Below are 19,425 nucleotides of genomic sequence, written 5' to 3'. Positions count from 1 at the left end.
TGCACGTATTCGTCACTGTACAGCGTGGACTGTACAGCGAAATGTGTCCTCCGCATTTAACCCATCTGGTAGTGAACACACACTCACACACACACATGTGTTAGGGGCAGTGAGTACACACACACCCAGAGCGGTGGGCAGCCAACTCCAGCGCCCGGGGAGCAGAGAGGGTAAAGGGCCTTGCTCAAGGGCCCAACAGTGGCAGCTTGCCGAGCCCGGGAATCGAACCCACAACCCTGTTATCGATATCCCGGCGCTCTAACCGCTGAGCCACCACTGCCCCTTAAATAATAACGCACTGAGGAGGCGGAGCTACAGTCTCTCATTAGGGTGAATATTAATAACGCTCTAAATGTAGGTATTGTGATATACACTGAGGAGGAGGAGCTACAGTCTCTCATTAGGGTGAATATTAATAACTCTAAATGTAGGTATTGTGATATACACTGAGGAGGAGGAGCTACAGTCTCTCATTAGGGTGAATATTAATAACTCTAAATGTAGGTATTGTGATATATACTGAGGAGGCGGAGCTACAGTCTCTCATTAGGGTGAATATTAATAACGCTCTAAATATAGGTATTGTGATATACACTGAGGAGGAGGAGCTACAGTCTCACATTAGGGTGAATATTAATAACTCTAAATATAGGTATTGTGATATACACTGAGGAGGCGGAGCTACAGTCTCTCATTAGGGTGAATATTAATAACTCTAAATGTAGGTATTGTGATATACACTGAGGAGGAGGAGCTACAGTCTCTCATTAGGGTGAATATTAATAACGCTCTAAATGTAGGTATTGTGATATACACTGAGGAGGCGGAGCTACAGTCTCTCATTAGGGTGAATATTAATAACTCTAAATGTAGGTATTGTGATATACACTGAGGAGGCGGAGCTACAGTCTCTCATTAGGGTGAATATTAATAACGCTCTAAATGTAGGTATTGTGATATACACTGAGGAGGAGGAGCTACAGTCTCTCATTAGGGTGAATATTAATAACTCTAAATGTAGGTATTGTGATATACACTGAGGAGGAGGAGCTACAGTCTCTCATTAGGGTGAATATTAATAACGCTCTAAATGTAGGTATTGTGATATACACTGAGGAGGAGGAGCTACAGTCTCTCATTAGGGTGAATATTAATAACGCTCTAAATGTAGGTATTGTGATATACACTGAGGAGGCGGAGCTACAGTCTCTCATTAGGGTGAATATTAATAACGCTCTAAATGTACGTATTGTGATATACACTGAGGAGGCGGAGCTACAGTCTGAGTACAATACGTTTTCTCTCTCTCTCTGTGTGTGTGTGTGTGTGTGTGTGTGTGTGTGTGTGTGTGTAGGATCTTTACTCTGTACAGTAAGTCTCTGCCGCTGGACGTGGCGTGTCGTGTGTGGGACGTGTTTTGTCGGGACGGTGAGGAGTTTCTTTTCCGGACTGCTCTGGGGATCCTGCGGCTGTACGAGGACGTGCTCACACACATGGACTTCATCCATAACGCCCAGTTCCTCACCCGCCTGCCCGAGCACATCAACACACACACTCTCTTCTCCTCCATTGCAGCCGTCAGCATGAGCTGCAGGAACGGGAAGTGGTCTCAGGTACGGCTCTCTGAAATACCCCGCAGAACTTCAGCAGAACTGGGCGTGGCTAAACTGCTGTAAGCGGAGTGGGTAGCAGTTTGCTCATGCCTTGTTTGTGTGACGCAGTGTAATAGACCAGTACAGTAGCGCCTGGTTGGGAGGTTGAAACAGACGTAGCTCTGTATGGCCCAGATATAGAGCCCACCCAACCCACACACATTCATCTGCACACACACACACACAGACACACACACACACAGGATCTCAGTGTTTCTCCAGCTGAACCCTCACTGCTCATCTTCACATCACCTGCACAGTGCCAGTAGGACTCTCTGGAGCAGACCAACATGAAGCTATTGGCACCATGCCAATAATGCCAGGATTGGGCTAGAGGGGTGTGAAGAGGGTAGGCCCCCACCATTGAGACAGAAGATGTGATGCTGAGTGTGTGGCTGAGGCTGAATGTTCCCATCCAACCGGTGGGGCCGTACTGACCAGGGACCAGTCACCGCAAATCCCAACCGGTGGACTGTACTGACCAGGGACCAGTCACGGCAAATCCCAACCGGTGGACGGTACTAACCAGGGACCAGTCACGGCAAATCCCAACCGGTGGACGGTACTAACCAGGGACCAGTCACGGCAAATCCCAACCGGTGGACGGTACTAACCAGGGACCAGTCACGGCAAATCCCAACCGGTGGACTGTACTAACCAGGGACCAGTCACGGCAAATCCCAACCGGTGGACGGTACTAACCAGGGACCAGTCACGGCAAATCCCAACCGGTGGACGGTACTAACCAGGGACCAGTCACGGCAAATCCCAACCGGTGGACGGTACTAACCAGGGACCAGTCACGGCAAATCCCAACCGGTGGACGGTACTAACCAGGGACCAGTCACGGCATATCCCAACCGGTGGACGGTACTAACCAGGGACCAGCCACGGCAAATCCCAACCGGTGGACGGTACTAACCAGGGACCAGTCACGGCATATCCCAACCCGTGGACGGTACTAACCAGGGACCAGTCACCGCAAATCCCAACCGGTGGACTGTACTAACCAGGGACCAGTCACGGCGAATCCCAACCGGTGGACTGTACTAACCAGGGACCAGTCACGGCGAATCCCAACCGGTGGACGGTACTAACCAGGGACCAGCCACGGCGAATCCCAACCCGTGGACGGTACTAACCAGAGACCAGCCACTGCAAATCCAACTGCTGGGGCAGTACTGACCAGGGACCAGTCACGGCTAATCCCACTGGTGGACCATACTAACCAGAGACCAGCCACGGCTAATCCCAACAGGTGGACCGTACTAACCAGATACCAGCCACGGCTAATCCCAACGGGTGGACCGTACTAACCAGATACCAGCCACGGCTAATCCCAACGGGTGGACCGTACTAACCAGATACCAGCCACGGCTAATCCCAACGGGTGGACCGTACTAACCAGATACCAGCCACGGCTAATCCCAACGGGTGGACCGTACTAACCAGAGACCAGCCACGGCTAATCCCAACGGGTGGACCGTACTAACCAGGGACCTACCACGGCAAATCCCAAATGGGTGGACCGTACTAACCAGGGACCAGCCACGGCAAATCCTAAATGGGTGGACCGTACTAACCAGATACCAGCCACGGCTAATCCCACTGGTGGGACCATACTGCCCAGAGACTAGCAATGGCAAATCCAACCGGTGGGACCGTACTTGCTGACGGGTTAAAGTAGCTGAATGCTACTTCCACCTACTGTAGATCTAGGTCAGCTCTGTCCCACAGCTGCTGAGTGATCTAATGACCTTATTCCTATTGTACTGAGTAGTGTGTGTAAGTGTGTGTGAGAGTGTGTGAGACTGTGTGAATGAGGTGAATTCCTTCCTCACGTTTGGTTTCTGTGTGTTGCTGTTTGTGCAGGTTCTTCAGGCTCTTCAGAAAGATCCAGAGCGGGCCAGTCCTGTGCTGAAGCGCTGAAGGAAACCCCTTGCACATACCGAGCAACCGGAGAGGAGAAGATCCAGCTGAACCCCAAGACTCAGGACTCGTATACCTCTGCTGCCAGCTGGACTCCAGCTTCAGGAACCAGACCTGATGTTGGGTAGAAGAGGAGAAGCTCACTTTCGGGGACTGAAGGAAGGAACTACTAATGCACCCTTCATAATGATGGTGATGGTTCAGCCTACACTCTTAAAAATGAAGGTGCTACAAAAGGTTCCTTTCAGATCTGGGTCTGAGTCCAGTTTCCAGTCCTGGGTTTGGTTCCTGCTGGAAGTTAAAGGAACGGTTCATGTTACTGGTTGGTTTGGGTTAAAAGTCCAAGGCTGGAAACTGGCGACCTCTCCAGGAATAGAGTGTGTGAGTCTGAACAATCGCTAGAAATCACAACAAGAAATTCCTCACACACTTGAATCTCCATCTAAAAGATGCTCTAGTTCCTTTATGGCATCACCCAAGGAACCCTGTGTAGTACCTTCATTTTTAACATTGTAGAGTCAAACACACACACACACACATTCCCCAGCTTAACTCAACTGTGCTCGATGAGCGAAGACCACTGTGCTTCATTAGGAGCTATGAGGCTAAAGTAGCTAACAAATAGCAGAAGCTTTTAGCCACACCAGTGCATCGCATGGCTAAAAACAGTAGCAGCACCCTTTTTGAGCCTTAATACCCATGCATTAGTCCATGTTCTAGATAACAGTGAGTCGTGCAGCGTCAAAAAACACATAATAAAGACTATTTATAGCAAATATAGCTAGCAGGCAGTAGAAGCTTATGAGCTACCAGTTAGCATTGTGCTAACTGAATGCCTATATCAGCATACATCGACCCCAAACCTTTCTTTGCTGATTGATTACATTTGGGTTAAAGGGCCAGTGTCCTTTAATTTTTTTGTATTTGCCCCCCTACCTTGAGGGACATGCATTTATAAGGTCATAATTCATTTCAACACAGTGAAACAGCCTGTGCTGCAAAAAGTGTTCTTTTAGGAAGTGAAATCCTCTAAAATTGAGTCTAAATATCCTGAAAACATTATAAGATTATAAGATCATTTTATTTATAACTTACTTTTAAGTAGAATTGTCTTTTTCCTCTGGCAGATTACTCTTTTCTTGACGAAAGCTAATTTGCTAATTTCTTGAAATCATCTGCAAGTGGAATAAGATACTTTTTATAGATTAAAAAAAGATAAAATTGGTCAAAATAAATTATTGGGCTTAGAACTAATCTCAATAATCTCAAAATAAGAATTTCACTAAACTCTGTTTGATTGGCTGCCTTGTATTGTGTCTCATTCAAAAGCATTGAGCTAAAACCTGAAATTAGCGTGAGTGGGCGGGGCTAAACTGCTGTACGTTTTAATTACCCCCCCCCTCACCTTTGTGCTTCCACAACAAATCTGATGGGCTCCACATGACCTCTGAAGGTGTCCTGTTGTGGTATCGGGCACCAAGACTATCGTTAGCAGCAGATCCTTTAATGTCCTGTAAGTTGTTAAGTGGGCGGGGCCTCCATTAGCATCAATGAGCCTTGGCCACCATGACCCTGCTGCTGGTTTACCGGTGGTCCTTTTTTGGAGCACTTTTGGTAGGTACTGACCACTGCATACCGGGAACCCCCCACCGGACATGCCTGGAGTTTGGGAATTGAGAGTTTTTAGGGCTGGACTTTGCTCTCATCCCCCCTCTATGCCTGTCCATGCGTCTCATACTGGGCCTGTTTCAGTCTGTCTTTCGTATTCCAGGGCTTGGGGTGGACTGTGGGACCATCATGCACTGCATGTACACATGTGTTACAGAGTCAGGAAGGGTGTGATTTAAAGCTGGATCTGTGCATCATCACCTTCAAATTCAGTCTTCTGCAGTTAAATACATTTTATTTATATTGTGGGACATAGTATAAATAATAATTGTTATAATAATAATAAACCAGTTCACTGGGGTACTAATATTTCATTGGGTCACTATGGTAACAAAACCTGGTATCTCTAAATCGGTCACCCTACAGGAGAAGGAAAACTCCTTTAGTGCACATGAATGAAAGCAGTTATTTGAAGTAGTTTTAGGTCATTTCTGTTGGTCCATTCATCCAGTGCTGCAAATCATCATCATAAACACAGCAGATACTGGAGTTAAGAGTTTTTGGTATGACACTGATTGTTACATTTACTATAAAGAGAGCAAACATTGCTGGAGATTAACTTAAGAAGTTTCCACTCAAATATTTTATTTTATTATTTTTTATTATTATTATCGAAGGTGTGTCCAGACCCCATGTCCAGTCCAGGTGTGTCTGAGTGTGGTCTCGGATTTTGACTACTGTGTTTTTCTCTTTTTATGGAACTAGTGTGTCGTGTTTGGTTTGGTTGTTGTCTTTTTATTTGTTTGTTGTTGTTTTTTTTTGCATATTTGAGTGGTTTGTCTGTCCGTTCTGAAGACCTGATGGTCTGATGATCTGGCTGAAGCGTGTTCATGGACTTGTGGTGTGTGTCCTGTGGAAGTGTCCGTCTGGTTCAAGAAAGCTGCACTTTGTCTCTGTGTGACCGAAGTGTCCTCTGAAGGACTGGGGGACGAAATAAACCCCGGTCAGACTGTTTCTGAAGGGACGAGGTGGGTCTGCATGAGACTGCACTCTGTTGGGTATGGAGGATCAAATTATTCAAAATAAATGATTAAAACATTCAACAGTGGATGAGTCTGTGATTTCATTTATGTTGGAAATTCCAGTAAAAGGAATATAAGCTTTTTAATTTATTTATTTGCTCAGAAAAGTGAAAAGCGTCCAGTGAAATTGTGGGTTTTTAAGGTTGCTAATTCACTTATGACTTTATTTATGGATTTATTTTTTTAATTGTAATAGAAAAAACATGAAAGGAGGAGAGTTGAGTCATATCCACCTTTTTCATACCTTCATATCTCATCAGAATAACACCACGTCTACATTATTACAGGATGAGATACATGACTGAGTCTAATCTCACCCTGCCTTACTTTAACACCAAAAAATGACCAAGTACAGCGTTCAGTTTGCTCTCAGGGAATAGAGGTTACAACGTCTGTTTGACCTTTAATAATATCAACCTGCTCTGAATCAGGAGAGAGAAGCTGGTTAGCATTAGTGCAGTTAGCATTAGCACAGTCTGATCTCCACAGAACACATTCAACTCCGTCTGACTGAAACCCCGCTCAGACGAGAAGGACTCGAGCGGCTGGTGGCTAATGATCGAGCTGCAGGCCGGAACTAATGTTCTGCTGTAGTTACGCTTCAGCACGTTGACCCCTGAGTGGTTGTAACCTCAGAAAAACAGGAAGCTGAATTTAAAGCTTTTCGCTAAGCTTGCCTTTACTGATCCAGCTCGGCTACATTACATTTACATTTACGGCATTTAGCAGACGCTCTCCTCCGACTTACTAAAGTGCTTTGCTATTTACCCAAGAAAACCTTAGATAGTTAAGATGGACTAATAGTTCAAAGCTCCTCTAATCTTTAGACTCAGTAAGGAGACCACTCTGCTATTCGCCCAAGTCCTCTAAGAAGAGGAGGAGGGTCTTCAGTCTGGGTTTGAGGACAGTGAGTGTTGGACTCTGCTGTTCGGACACCCAGGGGAAGTTCGCTCCACCACTTCGGTGCAGGACAGTAAAAAGTCTGGACGCTCGTCTTCCGTGGATCTTAAAGGATGGCGGGTCGAGCCGAGCCGTACTTGAAGCTTGAAGGGCTCTCGATGCAGATCGGCTTTTGACCATCGCCAAGTACGGAGGGGCTGGTCCGTTCTTGGCTTTGTAGACCAGAGTCAGGGGTCTGAATCTGATGAGGGCAGCAGCTACAGGAAGCCAGTGAAGAGAGAATGCAGTAGAGGAGGAGCTGAACATGGCTGATTTTAGGACAAGTTGAAGACGACCCGTGCCGCTGTGTTCTGGATAAGCTGCAGGGGTCTGATGGTGCGCAGAGGGAGACCAGCCAGAAGAGAGCTGCAGTGGTCAAGTCTCAAAGTGACGAGAGACTGAACGAGCACCTGGGTGACTCTCTAGAGAGGAAGGGTTGAATTCTCCGGCTACAGCTCCACCAAGTCTCAGACGGCCCAGAGCAGCTGCTGCTGACTAACTGCTGACCCCGACACAAGTGCTGGCCATAAAACCTCCGGAGCGAAGTCGAGCGACTGGTGCTGGGAGGAACAGAAAGGAGAAATGAGAGGCCGGGTCTGCTGGGTTTGGACTCGTAGCCGGCTCTCTAGGCCTAGATAAGTTAGCTAGCTAACACCACAGCACCGGCCATGTTCCAGCTAACTGAGGCTCGAATCCACCAGTTTAGAGGGTAAAGCCTCATAATATCAGTCGAGGGAACGGACTACTGTCTTCAGGCTCATGCATCCATGTTTACTTGGCGTCGCTAAACTCGCAATTAAGTTGGGCCTGTTCATTATTAATTTCCCACCTGTTTTCAAAGCATTACCTCGCTAATCAGTGAGCTCCACAGCGCCCCCACCCTGTGCCTCTGAGCTAGAACATCAGACATGTCGTATTTCTGAAACACTGTCCTCATTTTTAAATAAATACAGCCGTATACGGTAATACCGCTGTACCACCCAAGCCTAGTGGCCTTGGTTAATGAGTATATGTAAGTATACTCATGTAATTGCATGATTTTAAAGGTATTTAAGCCCCTCCCACCCTTGCACACTCATACACATTGCTATAGTCCTAAAGCTTAGGCCTACTTGAAGCCCCCCAGCCACAATAGCGTCCTCCTTTTAGCAAACTGGACACACCGAGCGCGTCTTTACTGGTGAAACGGTGGAAATTTGACCCAACTCTATAAGAAGGCTGTGTGGTTAAGCCTCTTTAGCGTTGAGCTTCACAATCTTATCTCACCCACGTTCTGTCTGTCAGTCTGTCAGTCTGAGGTTTGGGTTTCTGTGCATTTCAGACATGCACTGCATTGGCTGCTGACTGAAATCATGATAAACTGAAGGGCGCAAAGCTAACCACTGTACAGATGTGTGTGTATCTGCCCACTCTTTCACTTGCTTGTTCTCACAACTGAGTCTACAGGCTGTAGAGAGCATGGGTTAGTAGACTTCTTCAGAGAGGGTTTGGTAAGAAACTCCAAGGTCTGAAGCGTTGTACCTACAGTGTATCTACAGCATTAGCTGTTCTCAGGTCAGGGAAACTGAAAAGCCTAGGCAGGTACGCTCACATTTCCCAGGCGAGTTGCACAGAGTAAGCACCAGCGTGAGAAGCAGCCGTGGGGATAGATGCTGAGCAAGGGCCCTGCCAGCTAGCGTCCCACTCTCTGAGTTACTGTTTTTATCAGTAAAGTGATGCAAGGAGGAGGACAGAGTGCCCTCTGGTGCACATACACTATATGTCCAAATGTTTGTGGACACCCCTTCTAATGAATGCATTCAGCTACTTTAAGTTGCACCCCTTGCTGACACCGATGTACAAATTCACACACAGCTTGTCTAGTCCTAGAATAGGAGACTCTGGAGCAGATCAGCATCATGACCCTATTGGCTCCATGCTGCCTAATGCCAGGTGTGGACTAGAGGGGTATAAAGCCCCCCCCCCCCCCCCCCAGCATTGAGGAGCTGTGGAGCAGTGGAAGAACTGTGTTCTCTGGAATGATGGTGGTGGAGCTCCATCCAGTACTTTTAATGGGATGAGTTGGGAGGTTGGGGATGATGAGGTGTGGTGGTGATCATCATCTAACATCCTGACCTTACTAACTCCCTCTTGTCACTGAATGCCATCAAATCCTCACAGCAATGCTCTACTCCAAAATCTAGTAGAAAGTCTTCTCTGGACAGTAGAGACAGTTACTCCAACAAAAGCAGGATCAACTCTTTTAATACCCTTGACTTCAGAAGAAATGGTGAATAAGCAGGTGTCCCAATACTTTTGTCAATTTTAGTGCAGTTTTTAACCATATAGCTGTCTGTTACAGGTGTGAGAGGGCAGCAGCATCTCATCCACCTTTAAACCAAACCCACACTGTCAGATCTGACCCACCACTCAACCACTGGTTCAGCAGCTAGACCGGAAACCGCATGTGTCCAACATCTGGGTCATCCCTCCAGGTGGTATGTTTGGCCATGTTAATGGTGCTATCAGGGCTCTATTGTCCCCAGATGATGTTTATGTTTTATTGTATTGTAAAGCCTGAGATGAATGTTGATGATCTCCTGCTTGTGAGGTGTGTGTTTGAGGACGTGAGTGGAAGCAGGTTCTCTGAGTTAGGGAGTGTGTGGCAGCGGTAGTGGTTAGAAGTGTTAAACAGAAAGCAGCAGGCAGGGCAGGCTTGTTTTCCCTCACTAACCTACGTGTCACTATCAGTGTGGTTGTTTTCATCTGTGTAAAACCAGACAGTGATGAGCCTGGTTTTAACTCGGTGACCTCCTCCTGCTTGGCCTTAACTTTGAAGGCCTATTAAATGTATCTACTGAGATTTACGTTGTTGTTTGGTGTGTAACTAGTAAATGTGTGATTTTGCTTTGAGGAAAAATACAACCCTGTTACATTACTTCTGAATGAAACACAGTTTTCCCCTCAAAAATGATGAGCTCTGATTTTATTGTTTGGTTTACGTCACTGCAGCTGCTCACAGGAGCCACGTAGCTTTATCTTTAGCCCTGCAACAAGAACACTGCAGTCTTACTGGATACTGTTAGTCTGTCCTCCAGCTGTGGTGTGCAGCCATCTAGCTAAATTGCTAGATTGTAGTGTTAACTTTTAGCCTAGCACAGTACTTGCACGCTTCTCCAAGGTTTGGATTCCTCATGCAATGCTTTTCAGTTCCCTTATAATGTGTGGTCAATGCTGGGGGGCTTTATACCCCTCTAGCCCACGCCTGGCATTAGGCAGCATGGAGCCAATAAATAGGTTCAAATAGAGTCCTATTCTATTGGCAGTACTTCTTCTCTACAGGGACTAGACAAGCTGTGGGTGTGCATTTGCACATCTGTGTCAGCAATAGGTGCAACTTAAAGTAGCTGAATGCATTCATTAGAAGGAGTGTCCACAAACATTTGGACATATAGTGTATAATGAGTAAAGAGTGTGATGTAACAGTTTTGGGGCTGGATGGTTCAGGGTTGGTCTGAAGCCTAATGGTGATGAAGACGCTGCCTGATGCCTGAGACACGGTTCTACCAGAGTTCTGAGAAGAGTTCGGCTCTAGAACCTGCTTTTAGAACCAGATCATTAAAATGGTGGAGGGATACATGCTGCAGGGTGTAGTGCAGCTACAGAAAGTAGTCCCTAAAGAAAACTGGATTAGTGGAGATTCTCTATTCACTATTTTACCTTCATCATCATCATCATCATCATCATTCCATATAAAACTCAGAAGACTCGTGTAGCTGCACTGGTGGGTTTGGATGGTAGATACAGTGGCATTTGTGTTGTAGTCATGGCGACGTCACCAAGTTGTTCTACAGTCAGACCGGCTCTGAGTGACGCAGATCATTGGAAAGTTGGTGGAATTCCCCATTACTTTAACTTTGGGATCGACGCGAGCATCATATCAGACAATGACAGTGTTCCCTGATTCGTCAGACCTGTGATATTTCTCTTAGTACAGTTAGTGTGTGTGTAATTGTGTGTAATTGTGTGTGTGTGTGTGTGTGTGTGTGTAACCTATATACAGAGCTGAGTGCAGAGTGTGACCTGTTTCACACTGAACCACTCAGCCACCCCTCACTCGTCTATGCTGACCACAGTGCGGCCTGCAGTGAGCTGCACTGAGCTCTGCACCGAGCTCTGCACTGAGCCCGGGGAATTTCACACCACTCATTTTTCTGCTTCCTCTCTCTCTCTCTCTGTATCTTTCTCTCTCTCTCTCTCTCTCTCTCTCTCTCTCTCTCTCTCTCTGTATCTTTCTCTCTCTCTCTCTCTCTCTCTCTCTCTCTCTCTCTGTATCTCTCTCTCTCTCTCTCTCTGTATCTCTCTCTCTCTCTCTCTCTCTCTCTCTCTCTCTCTCTCTGTATCTTTCTCTCTCTCTCTCTCTCTCTCTCTCTCTGTCTCTCTCTCAGTGCTGCTGAGTGTAAAAGCTCCTGTTTGTTTGATGAGTGTGTGTTTATGTTCTGTCTCAAAGTTCCTGTACTTAAATAATCCATATTTACCCCATTAATAACCCTACATGAATTTGTGTTACTGTGCCTTTAAGACATATACATGTAAATCCTATAAGTCCTATTCTGATTGGCTGCCTCTTTTAAAAGTACTAAGAACAAAGACACTTCATATAGACTTTAAAACCTGAGTGGGTGGACCTAAAGTGCTGTTATGCTGAATATATATGGCAGATATATGTAAATGAGCTGTGTTCTGACTGGTCATGCCTCCTTCAAAAGCACTCAGAGCTGAGACACTTCTTATAATTTCAGAGTGAGTTGGCGGGGCTAAACTGCTATGACACTGAATTGGTGAACATGTAAATGAGTTCTGTTCTGATTGGCTGCCCTGTGTTGTGCATGCTCATTTAAAAAGCACTCAGATCTGAAACACTCCTTATATAACTTTAGTTTCAGTGGGCGGGGTTAAATTACTTTAGAATGAATAGGGGGACATAGGGAGCTGTGTTCTGATTGGCCTTGCCTCAGTTAAAAAAAACAATAGGAGCTAAAACACTTTTCTTTTTATAACTTCATCTCCAACTCATCTCCAACTCATCTCCACCTCATCTCCAGCTCATCTCCAGCTCATCTCCAGCTCATCTCCAGCTCATCTCCAACTCATCTCCACCTCATCTCCAGCTCATCTCCAGTTCATCTCCAGCTCATCTCCACCTCATCTCCAGTTCATCTCTAGACCATCTCCAGTTAATCTCTAGACCATCTCCAGTTCATCTTCAACTCATCTCCTTAATGATGTCCAAAATGAACCAAGAGCAAAACATCACATTGGCTAACAAAGATTTCTCCTGTATTTATATCTTTACTTTCTTGGCAGAGGGCAAATTTTAGTTCCACCTTAAAATGCCTGTAAGCGTCTGAAGGTCACAGCTGCATAATTTAAGGTGGAATGGGGAATTGAGGCAAGAAGCTGTGAACTGAGATCCACCTTCAGCTGCTGCCTTTACGTTGAAGACTGCTGATGCTTCAGTGGGACTGTTAGATGATGAAGCGCTGAAGCAGAGGATACAGTTTTATATTAAGCACCAAAAAAAACAGGACCCAAAGACAGCAGTCCTGCACCTAATCACTGTTTACACACAAGCCTAATCCAACTGATCTGTATAGCTTTAGCTGAAATAGGAATCAGTAAGCAGACAAGAGATCAACCCCCCCGGGAACAGCAGCCAAAGACCACTGTGGCAGCAAAACCTCCCTTAGAGCTGGAGGAAGAAACCTGGGGAGGAACCATGACTCACAAAGGGGAACCGACCAGTCCTCCTCTGATCAGAGCTATTTATTAATGATTGGCTTACTTTACTTCTAAATACTCTATATCAGCAGTGGGGAGCTGTTTCCTCATAATGTAACTGAGTTGAGTCTGAGCTGACAGACCAAGGCCACAGTTCAGAGAGAGCTCTGAAGACAAATTAGTACCTCAATTAGACTTCAGGACGATTCATCAGACTCTGGATTGCCGGTGCACTGTTCTACTGTGCAGCGATGCCTGCACTAATGCAACCTTAATGGAAGAACGTCTGAAGGAGCCTGAAGCCCTTTGAATGATGAAAGTAAGAACTGATGAAAGAAAAACTGGCTTCCGGCCCTTTCCTTTTTAGTTCTTTTGAAGTGATACATCAGGTGAAGGTTCTTCAAACCTTCAAAAGGTTCTTCACACTCACACATCTCTTCTACACACATGGTTCTAACACCAGGAACCCTTTGTAGCACCTTTATATAGTTAAGAGTGTGTAAAGTCCTTCATGATGGGCTCCCTGTTCTCCTGTCTCCGTGGTTCTGTATGGGTGTCTCATATTTGGTTTGAGTCTCAGTTTGTTGGTGCTGAGATGTTCGTCTTCGCTTCTGTCTAAAACCACAGTTTCCTGTGGAAGTGTCACATTTTTCTGTCTTTGTCAAAGTGGAACATTTCTGTCGCCTACGAGAACTTTGTCCCCTCACCCAAACCGCACTGTACCCCCTCCCCTCATTCGCTGCAGATGATCTGCAGATAAAGCTCACCTGCTCATCCCTAATTCTCAAATCAGCAATAACCTCATCACCTGTGGAGCCACAGCCGCAGCCATGAGAACCCTTTACTGCACCTCCCTGCTGGGCCTGCTGGTGGTCATCTGCCTTCAGTCGTACGTGGCGGGACAGAGTAAGAGAAACCGAGCTTAAGTCTCCTTACAATGTGTTAATGACATTGTGTGCATTTTTGCTGTATACATTATAGTTATTGATAATATATATTTAATATGCTGTCCAAAAAAAAAATTCACAGCAGAAGAATCCTTCTTATTAGTCAATGGGACTCAATGGAGTCATTTCTGTTGGTCTATTTATTATGACATTCTGATACAGTATAAAGAAAAACTGCCAGTTAATTCACATTATGACAAAAAGTGATTTGTGACGTACATTGTTTGCATGATGTTGATTATATATTATATTATATATTATATTTCATCTTTTTTATTTAATGAATTATATATACCTCACTATTGTACTACATGTATGTATGTATGTATGTATGTATATATACACTATATAACTATATATATATATATATATGTGTATATATATATATATATATATATATATATATATATATATATATATATAGTTAATTGTTATTGTTAAAAATTACATATCACAAATTTATGTATTTATTGTCAAAACTTTGAAAACAACTAAAGGTTTAATTACATACAGAACAGAATTAGTCCTGTCTGCCTGTATTTAGTACAGTTTAGTGTAAAACACTGAATTAAATCTCTGTACTGTTTGTTTCTCAGCATTTCTACAGTTCTCACAAACCAAACCTCAGAAAAATTAATTCTAGTGTATCCAGTACTGTGGAATATTCGTATACAGCTTACACCCTACACTGCTGATTAAGCACTTAAGCACCAGTGCTAAGCTGGCACACTGTATTTCCCAGGCTTTGAGACCACTGCAGGCTGATGTACGCATCATCAGATTACCTCATCTAGATCAGTGGTTTCCAAACTAGTCCCTGAAGACTCCAGACAGTACAGATTTTTGATTCAACCTAAATCAACCTAAAATCAGGAGCTTTAATTAAAAGTTAGTTGCATAGTGTTGAGTTATTTGAGCGAATTAATCTAAAAATATTACATTAATGTCCTATTTTAAAGTTTATGTTACTTAGGAAACCTGAGGGCAGTGTGTTATCATTTGTTTTATGTTTAAATTTTGATATTTGGGAATTTCTTAAGTGCACACAAGTTGTGAAAGCAGAAGCTAATATTTTAACATATTTTTGAAATTTTGCCTTAAATTAGTGTATCTGCTGTACAGATAGTAGGTAATATACTCATGATATCATTGACTAACCAATGATAACCATGGATGTCCATTTTTGCCCATTTATAGTTTTCTCCATCATTTGAACCCTGTAGCTGCTCTGAACACCATGTCAATAATTCTGGATGAACAGACCAATAGAAATGCTCTGAATTAATGGAAATAAACTCTTATTCAGAGTAAAGAGCATTTTTGCCTTCTCCTATAAAGTCACTATTTTGGAGATGGTTTTCATTGAACATCAATGACATATTGTATTTATTTATTTTTTTATTCATTAACTCATTCATTTAATTCATTGCACATAGATGCAAAAGCACCAAAGGAATGCTGTTTTGACTTCTTTAAAATGCCGATCCCCATAAGAGCCATCACATCTTATGAAGAAGTGCGTCCAGACTGTCCAAAAGCTGGAGTGGTGTAAGTTTTTTTTTTTATTTTACACCTATGTTAGTATTTGCTATTTTAAAGTTACAGGGACCTCCTTGCATCGTATTTCACATTGCTATGGGGGGTTCTACCTCCTCTGGTCTGATATTGTTAACCTATGTACTCAGAAATTATGTTTCCATTGTTTATTAAATTTCATTTCCACTGTGGACTAAGACTAAGTACTGTACAGTTTCTGTATGTGTCTGTAATCGTCTGACTATCCGTAAATATCACACTTCAACAGTCTTGTCTTTTCTGCAGTTTTGTCACCAAGAAGCCCGCTCGCATCTGTGTAGACCCCAGCTTTAGGTGGGTGCAGAGGGCCATGGACGCCATTGATCGCCAGACTCTGGAAGGTTCAGCCTAAACTCAGTCGAGTGGTGTCATTTCTGTCTGTAGTAAAATGAAATCTGCTTCTTTTTACTGTGACAGTGGAAGAGTTTCTGCTTGGGCAAAGAAATAGAATGTTTAATGACTATTAATGACCTTTCAGCAAAGTTTGGATCGTACAGCTTTCTATAACCAATAAATATCCTTTCTTATATATCCTATCTTTTTTTTTTGTTTAACACATCTTACATGTGCATTTTACTGTTACTACTGTTATCTGCATGCATTCCTTGATAAATAAAATAGGTTTAAAAAAATTGTGTTTTTTCATTAAGTGTATTATGATTTCTAGGAGAAATAGCAAAAATATAACATGATAATGCAACTTATTATTTCAAAAGGACAGTGCCCAATTTACCCGATAAGATGCAACTTTGCAATAGCAATAATGCATTCATACAACATGACAATGCATATAGTGTTAGGACCTCCCTGCCACGCTCTCCCCCAGCACAAGCCGGAATTTTAAAACTTTGCCGCAAGCATGCAGCGTCCGACTTCCTCTTACTACCGTGATTCACGTCACCCATGACTGTGGCTTTATAAGCCCTTCCCTCACATCCATGCATCGTCATGAATTAACACTGTACAGCCTTTATATCAGCGTGCTCCATGATTCGCTCAAGGGGAAACCTTCTTGTTTATGTTTTTCGTGTTCCAACCTTGTCCCCTGTAATCACTGCCTGTTTATTCGACCCTTCTTCTTTAGAGAGTCGCCCAGGTGCTCGTTCAGTCTCTTGTCACTTGAGACTCGACCACTGCAGCTCTCTTCTGGCTGGTCTCCCTCTGCTCACCATCAGACCCCTGCAGCTGATCCAGAATGCAGCGGCACGGGTTGGGTCGGGTCCTCTTCTTAGTTTCTAAGATCAGCCATGTTCAGCTCCTCCTCTGCTGTGTTCTCTCTTCACTGGCTTCCTGTAGCTGCTGCCCTCATCAGACTCAGAACCCTGACTCTGGTCTACAAAGCCAAGACTGGACTAGCCAGCCCCTCCGTACTTGATGGTGATGTTCCTGTGCCATCTTAGCCCTGTTTTCTTGTTCTGTCCATTAGTTGCTACTCCTTGTTAACCCACCGTGTTTATTGCTCTGTTTTGTGTTTACCTTGCCCTTTTACTTTAGTCTTGCATCCCTCCATCCCTGGAAGTGTTTTCACTGCCACCCCGACCTGGTATGACAGTATACAGTAGAATAATGCCTTTATACAATAGGTGATTTGCAAAATGACAAAATGATTTGCGGTTATACAGTAGGATAATGCACATGTATAACAGGAGTATGCATTTATGCAAAAAGGATAACAGATTTATGCAGTAAGATAATGTATATATATATAAACACACATGGACAAAATTGTTGGTACCCTTCGGTTAATAAAAGAAAAACCCACAATGATCACAGAAATAACTTGAATCTGACAAATGTAATAATAAATAAAAATTTAAATGAAAATTATGAAAATTAATCAATGAAAATCCAACATTGATATTAAACCATGCTTCAACAGAATTATTTTAAAAAGTAAACTCATTAAACAGGCCTGTAATCTTGTAATTGGTCATTGGGCCTATATATAGGGCTACAGGTAGTCACTGTGCTGTTTGGTGACATGGTGTAAACCACACTCAACATGGACCAGAGGAAACAAAGGAAAGAGTTGTCTCAGGAGATTAGAAAGAAAATTATAGACAAGCATGTTAAAGGTAAAGGTTATAAGACCATCTTCAAGCAGCTTGATGTTCCTGTGACTACAGCTGCACATATTATTCAGAAATGTGAGATCCATAGGACTGTAGCCAACCTCCCTGGACGTGGCCACAGGAGGAAAATTGATGACAAATCAAAGAGACGGATAATACGAATGGTAACAAAAGAGCCCAGAAAAACTTCTAAAGAGATAACCAAGGAGGACACCATTGTTGAAAACAAATCATAAAAAAACAGACTGAAATTTGTCAAACTACATGTTGACGAGCCCTCAAAGGGAGAATGTTCTATGGACAGATGAGACAAAAATGGACTTTTGCCAAGGCACATCAGCTCTATGTTCACAGATGGAAAAATGAAGCATATCAAGAAAAGAACACTGTTACTACTGTGAAACATGGAGGAGGCTCTGTTATGTTATGGGGCTGCTTTGCTGCATCTGGCACAGAGTGTCTTACAATGAAATCTCAAGACTATCAAGGGATTCTAGAGAGAAATGGGCAGCACCCAGTGTCAGAAATCTTGCTCTCAGCCGCAGGTCATGGGTCACACACAGCTAAAAACACCTAAAAATGGCTAAGAGGAAAACTTTGGACTATTCTGAAGTGGCCTTCTATGAGCCCTGACCTAAATCCTATTGAGCATCTTTGGAAGGAGCTGAAACATGCCATCTGGAAAAGGCACCCTTCAAACCTGAGACAACTGGAGCAGTTTGTTCATGAGGAGTGGGCTAAAATACCTGCTGACAGGTGCAGAAGTCTCACTGACAGTTACAGAAATCACTAGATTACAGTGATTGCCTCAAAAGATTGTGCAACAAAATTAGATTGTGCAACAAAAAACAACTGTGAGCTGGAAGGGCTTTGATACCTTTCATTAGCCTTTCCTGATGTAAATCTTCAATTAGTTTCATTTTCAGATTCTCAGCAGCTGCTTAGAGGAACTTGAGGTTGTTGAATGTTAGAACAAGACAATGGGCCTTATTCACCAACCATTCTTAAGAATGGTTCTTAATTTCTTAATTTCTTCCACATGTATGCAGTTTTCACGTAATAGAGGTGGTATTCTGTGTGACCGGGTCATTTATATTGGTGTGTGTGACGTGGCTTTCTTGTGGTTATCCGGTATTCACAGAACAAGAGTGACATTTCTCCCAGATGACATGAATATTCTGTCCTTAAATGATTAAATCCCTGCTGAAAATCCAGCTCAGCTTGTTTCAGGTGCTCTAAGCTGGTCCTGGATGGTCAAGGTGGATGGAAAAACTGCTCATTCAGGTGAAACCATACCATATACGGGTAAGCTAACTGATTAAGTGTGTGTTGCATTTGATTTTGATCATGCTGGTCGCACAGCTTGGCTTTGCCGGTCATGCTGGTTGACCATCTTAACCAGTTTTTTTTTCTGCAGGGTAGAAAGACTTTAGAGACTTCCGCCATGACTAACATTTGTCACATAACTGACTGACTGTGTTAAGTGATGGAAACAGGGCTTTTAGGCGTCTGATCACCAAACCACCTGTCAACTGCTGACAAAACAGAGGAATATCAAACTGCAAAAGATTTCAAATCATACATCAACATCATCTCCTGCAGCTGATGACACAGCAATGAGCGTCTGGTGCTGTCTCTCCTGCTGGGTCTGATGGACGTCTTCTATTTTCAGTCCTGCAAGGACGGACAAAGTAAGTAGATGTTTATGGTCATACTTTCATTACCAAACGTCTCTACTTCAGTTGGTGGGTAGCAACATTGCTTTCCCCATGGCAGACTAGGTTTTGATTCCCTGGTTGGGAAAGCCCACCAATGGGTTGGATAAGACTCCTAACTCTACATTCTCCTACCTGTTGAACAT

General features: G+C 43.8%; 2 protein-coding genes across 4 annotated transcripts in view; both read left to right on the top strand.

Moving 5' to 3' along the window:
* Positions 1–6,292, top strand: part of tbc1d14 (TBC1 domain family, member 14) — a 43,729-nt gene extending 37,437 nt beyond the window's left edge. For all 3 annotated transcript variants that reach the window (XM_072687132.1, XM_072687133.1, XM_072687134.1), the window contains 2 exons: positions 1,355–1,613; positions 3,525–6,292. In XM_072687132.1, the coding sequence (XP_072543233.1) occupies positions 1,355–1,613; positions 3,525–3,581 (316 nt within the window). In that variant the 3' untranslated portion in view covers positions 3,582–6,292. The remainder of the gene's footprint in view (positions 1–1,354; positions 1,614–3,524) is intronic.
* Positions 6,293–13,719: 7,427 nt separating this feature from the next.
* Positions 13,720–16,122, top strand: LOC140562821 (C-C motif chemokine 4 homolog). Its single transcript, XM_072688676.1, has 3 exons — positions 13,720–13,876; positions 15,354–15,465; positions 15,739–16,122. The coding sequence occupies exons 1-3, from the start codon at positions 13,801–13,803 to the stop codon at positions 15,842–15,844; spliced, it is 294 nt and encodes a 97-aa protein (XP_072544777.1). The 5' UTR covers positions 13,720–13,800; the 3' UTR covers positions 15,845–16,122.
* Positions 16,123–19,425: the final 3,303 nt, after the last annotated feature.

Source organism: Salminus brasiliensis, chromosome 9 (genome assembly GCF_030463535.1).
Source record: "Salminus brasiliensis chromosome 9, fSalBra1.hap2, whole genome shotgun sequence".
Lineage (NCBI taxonomy): Eukaryota > Metazoa > Chordata > Actinopteri > Characiformes > Bryconidae > Salminus > Salminus brasiliensis.
The sequence above is the reverse complement of the archived record's forward strand: the minus strand, read 5'-3'. Positions and strand labels throughout refer to the sequence as shown.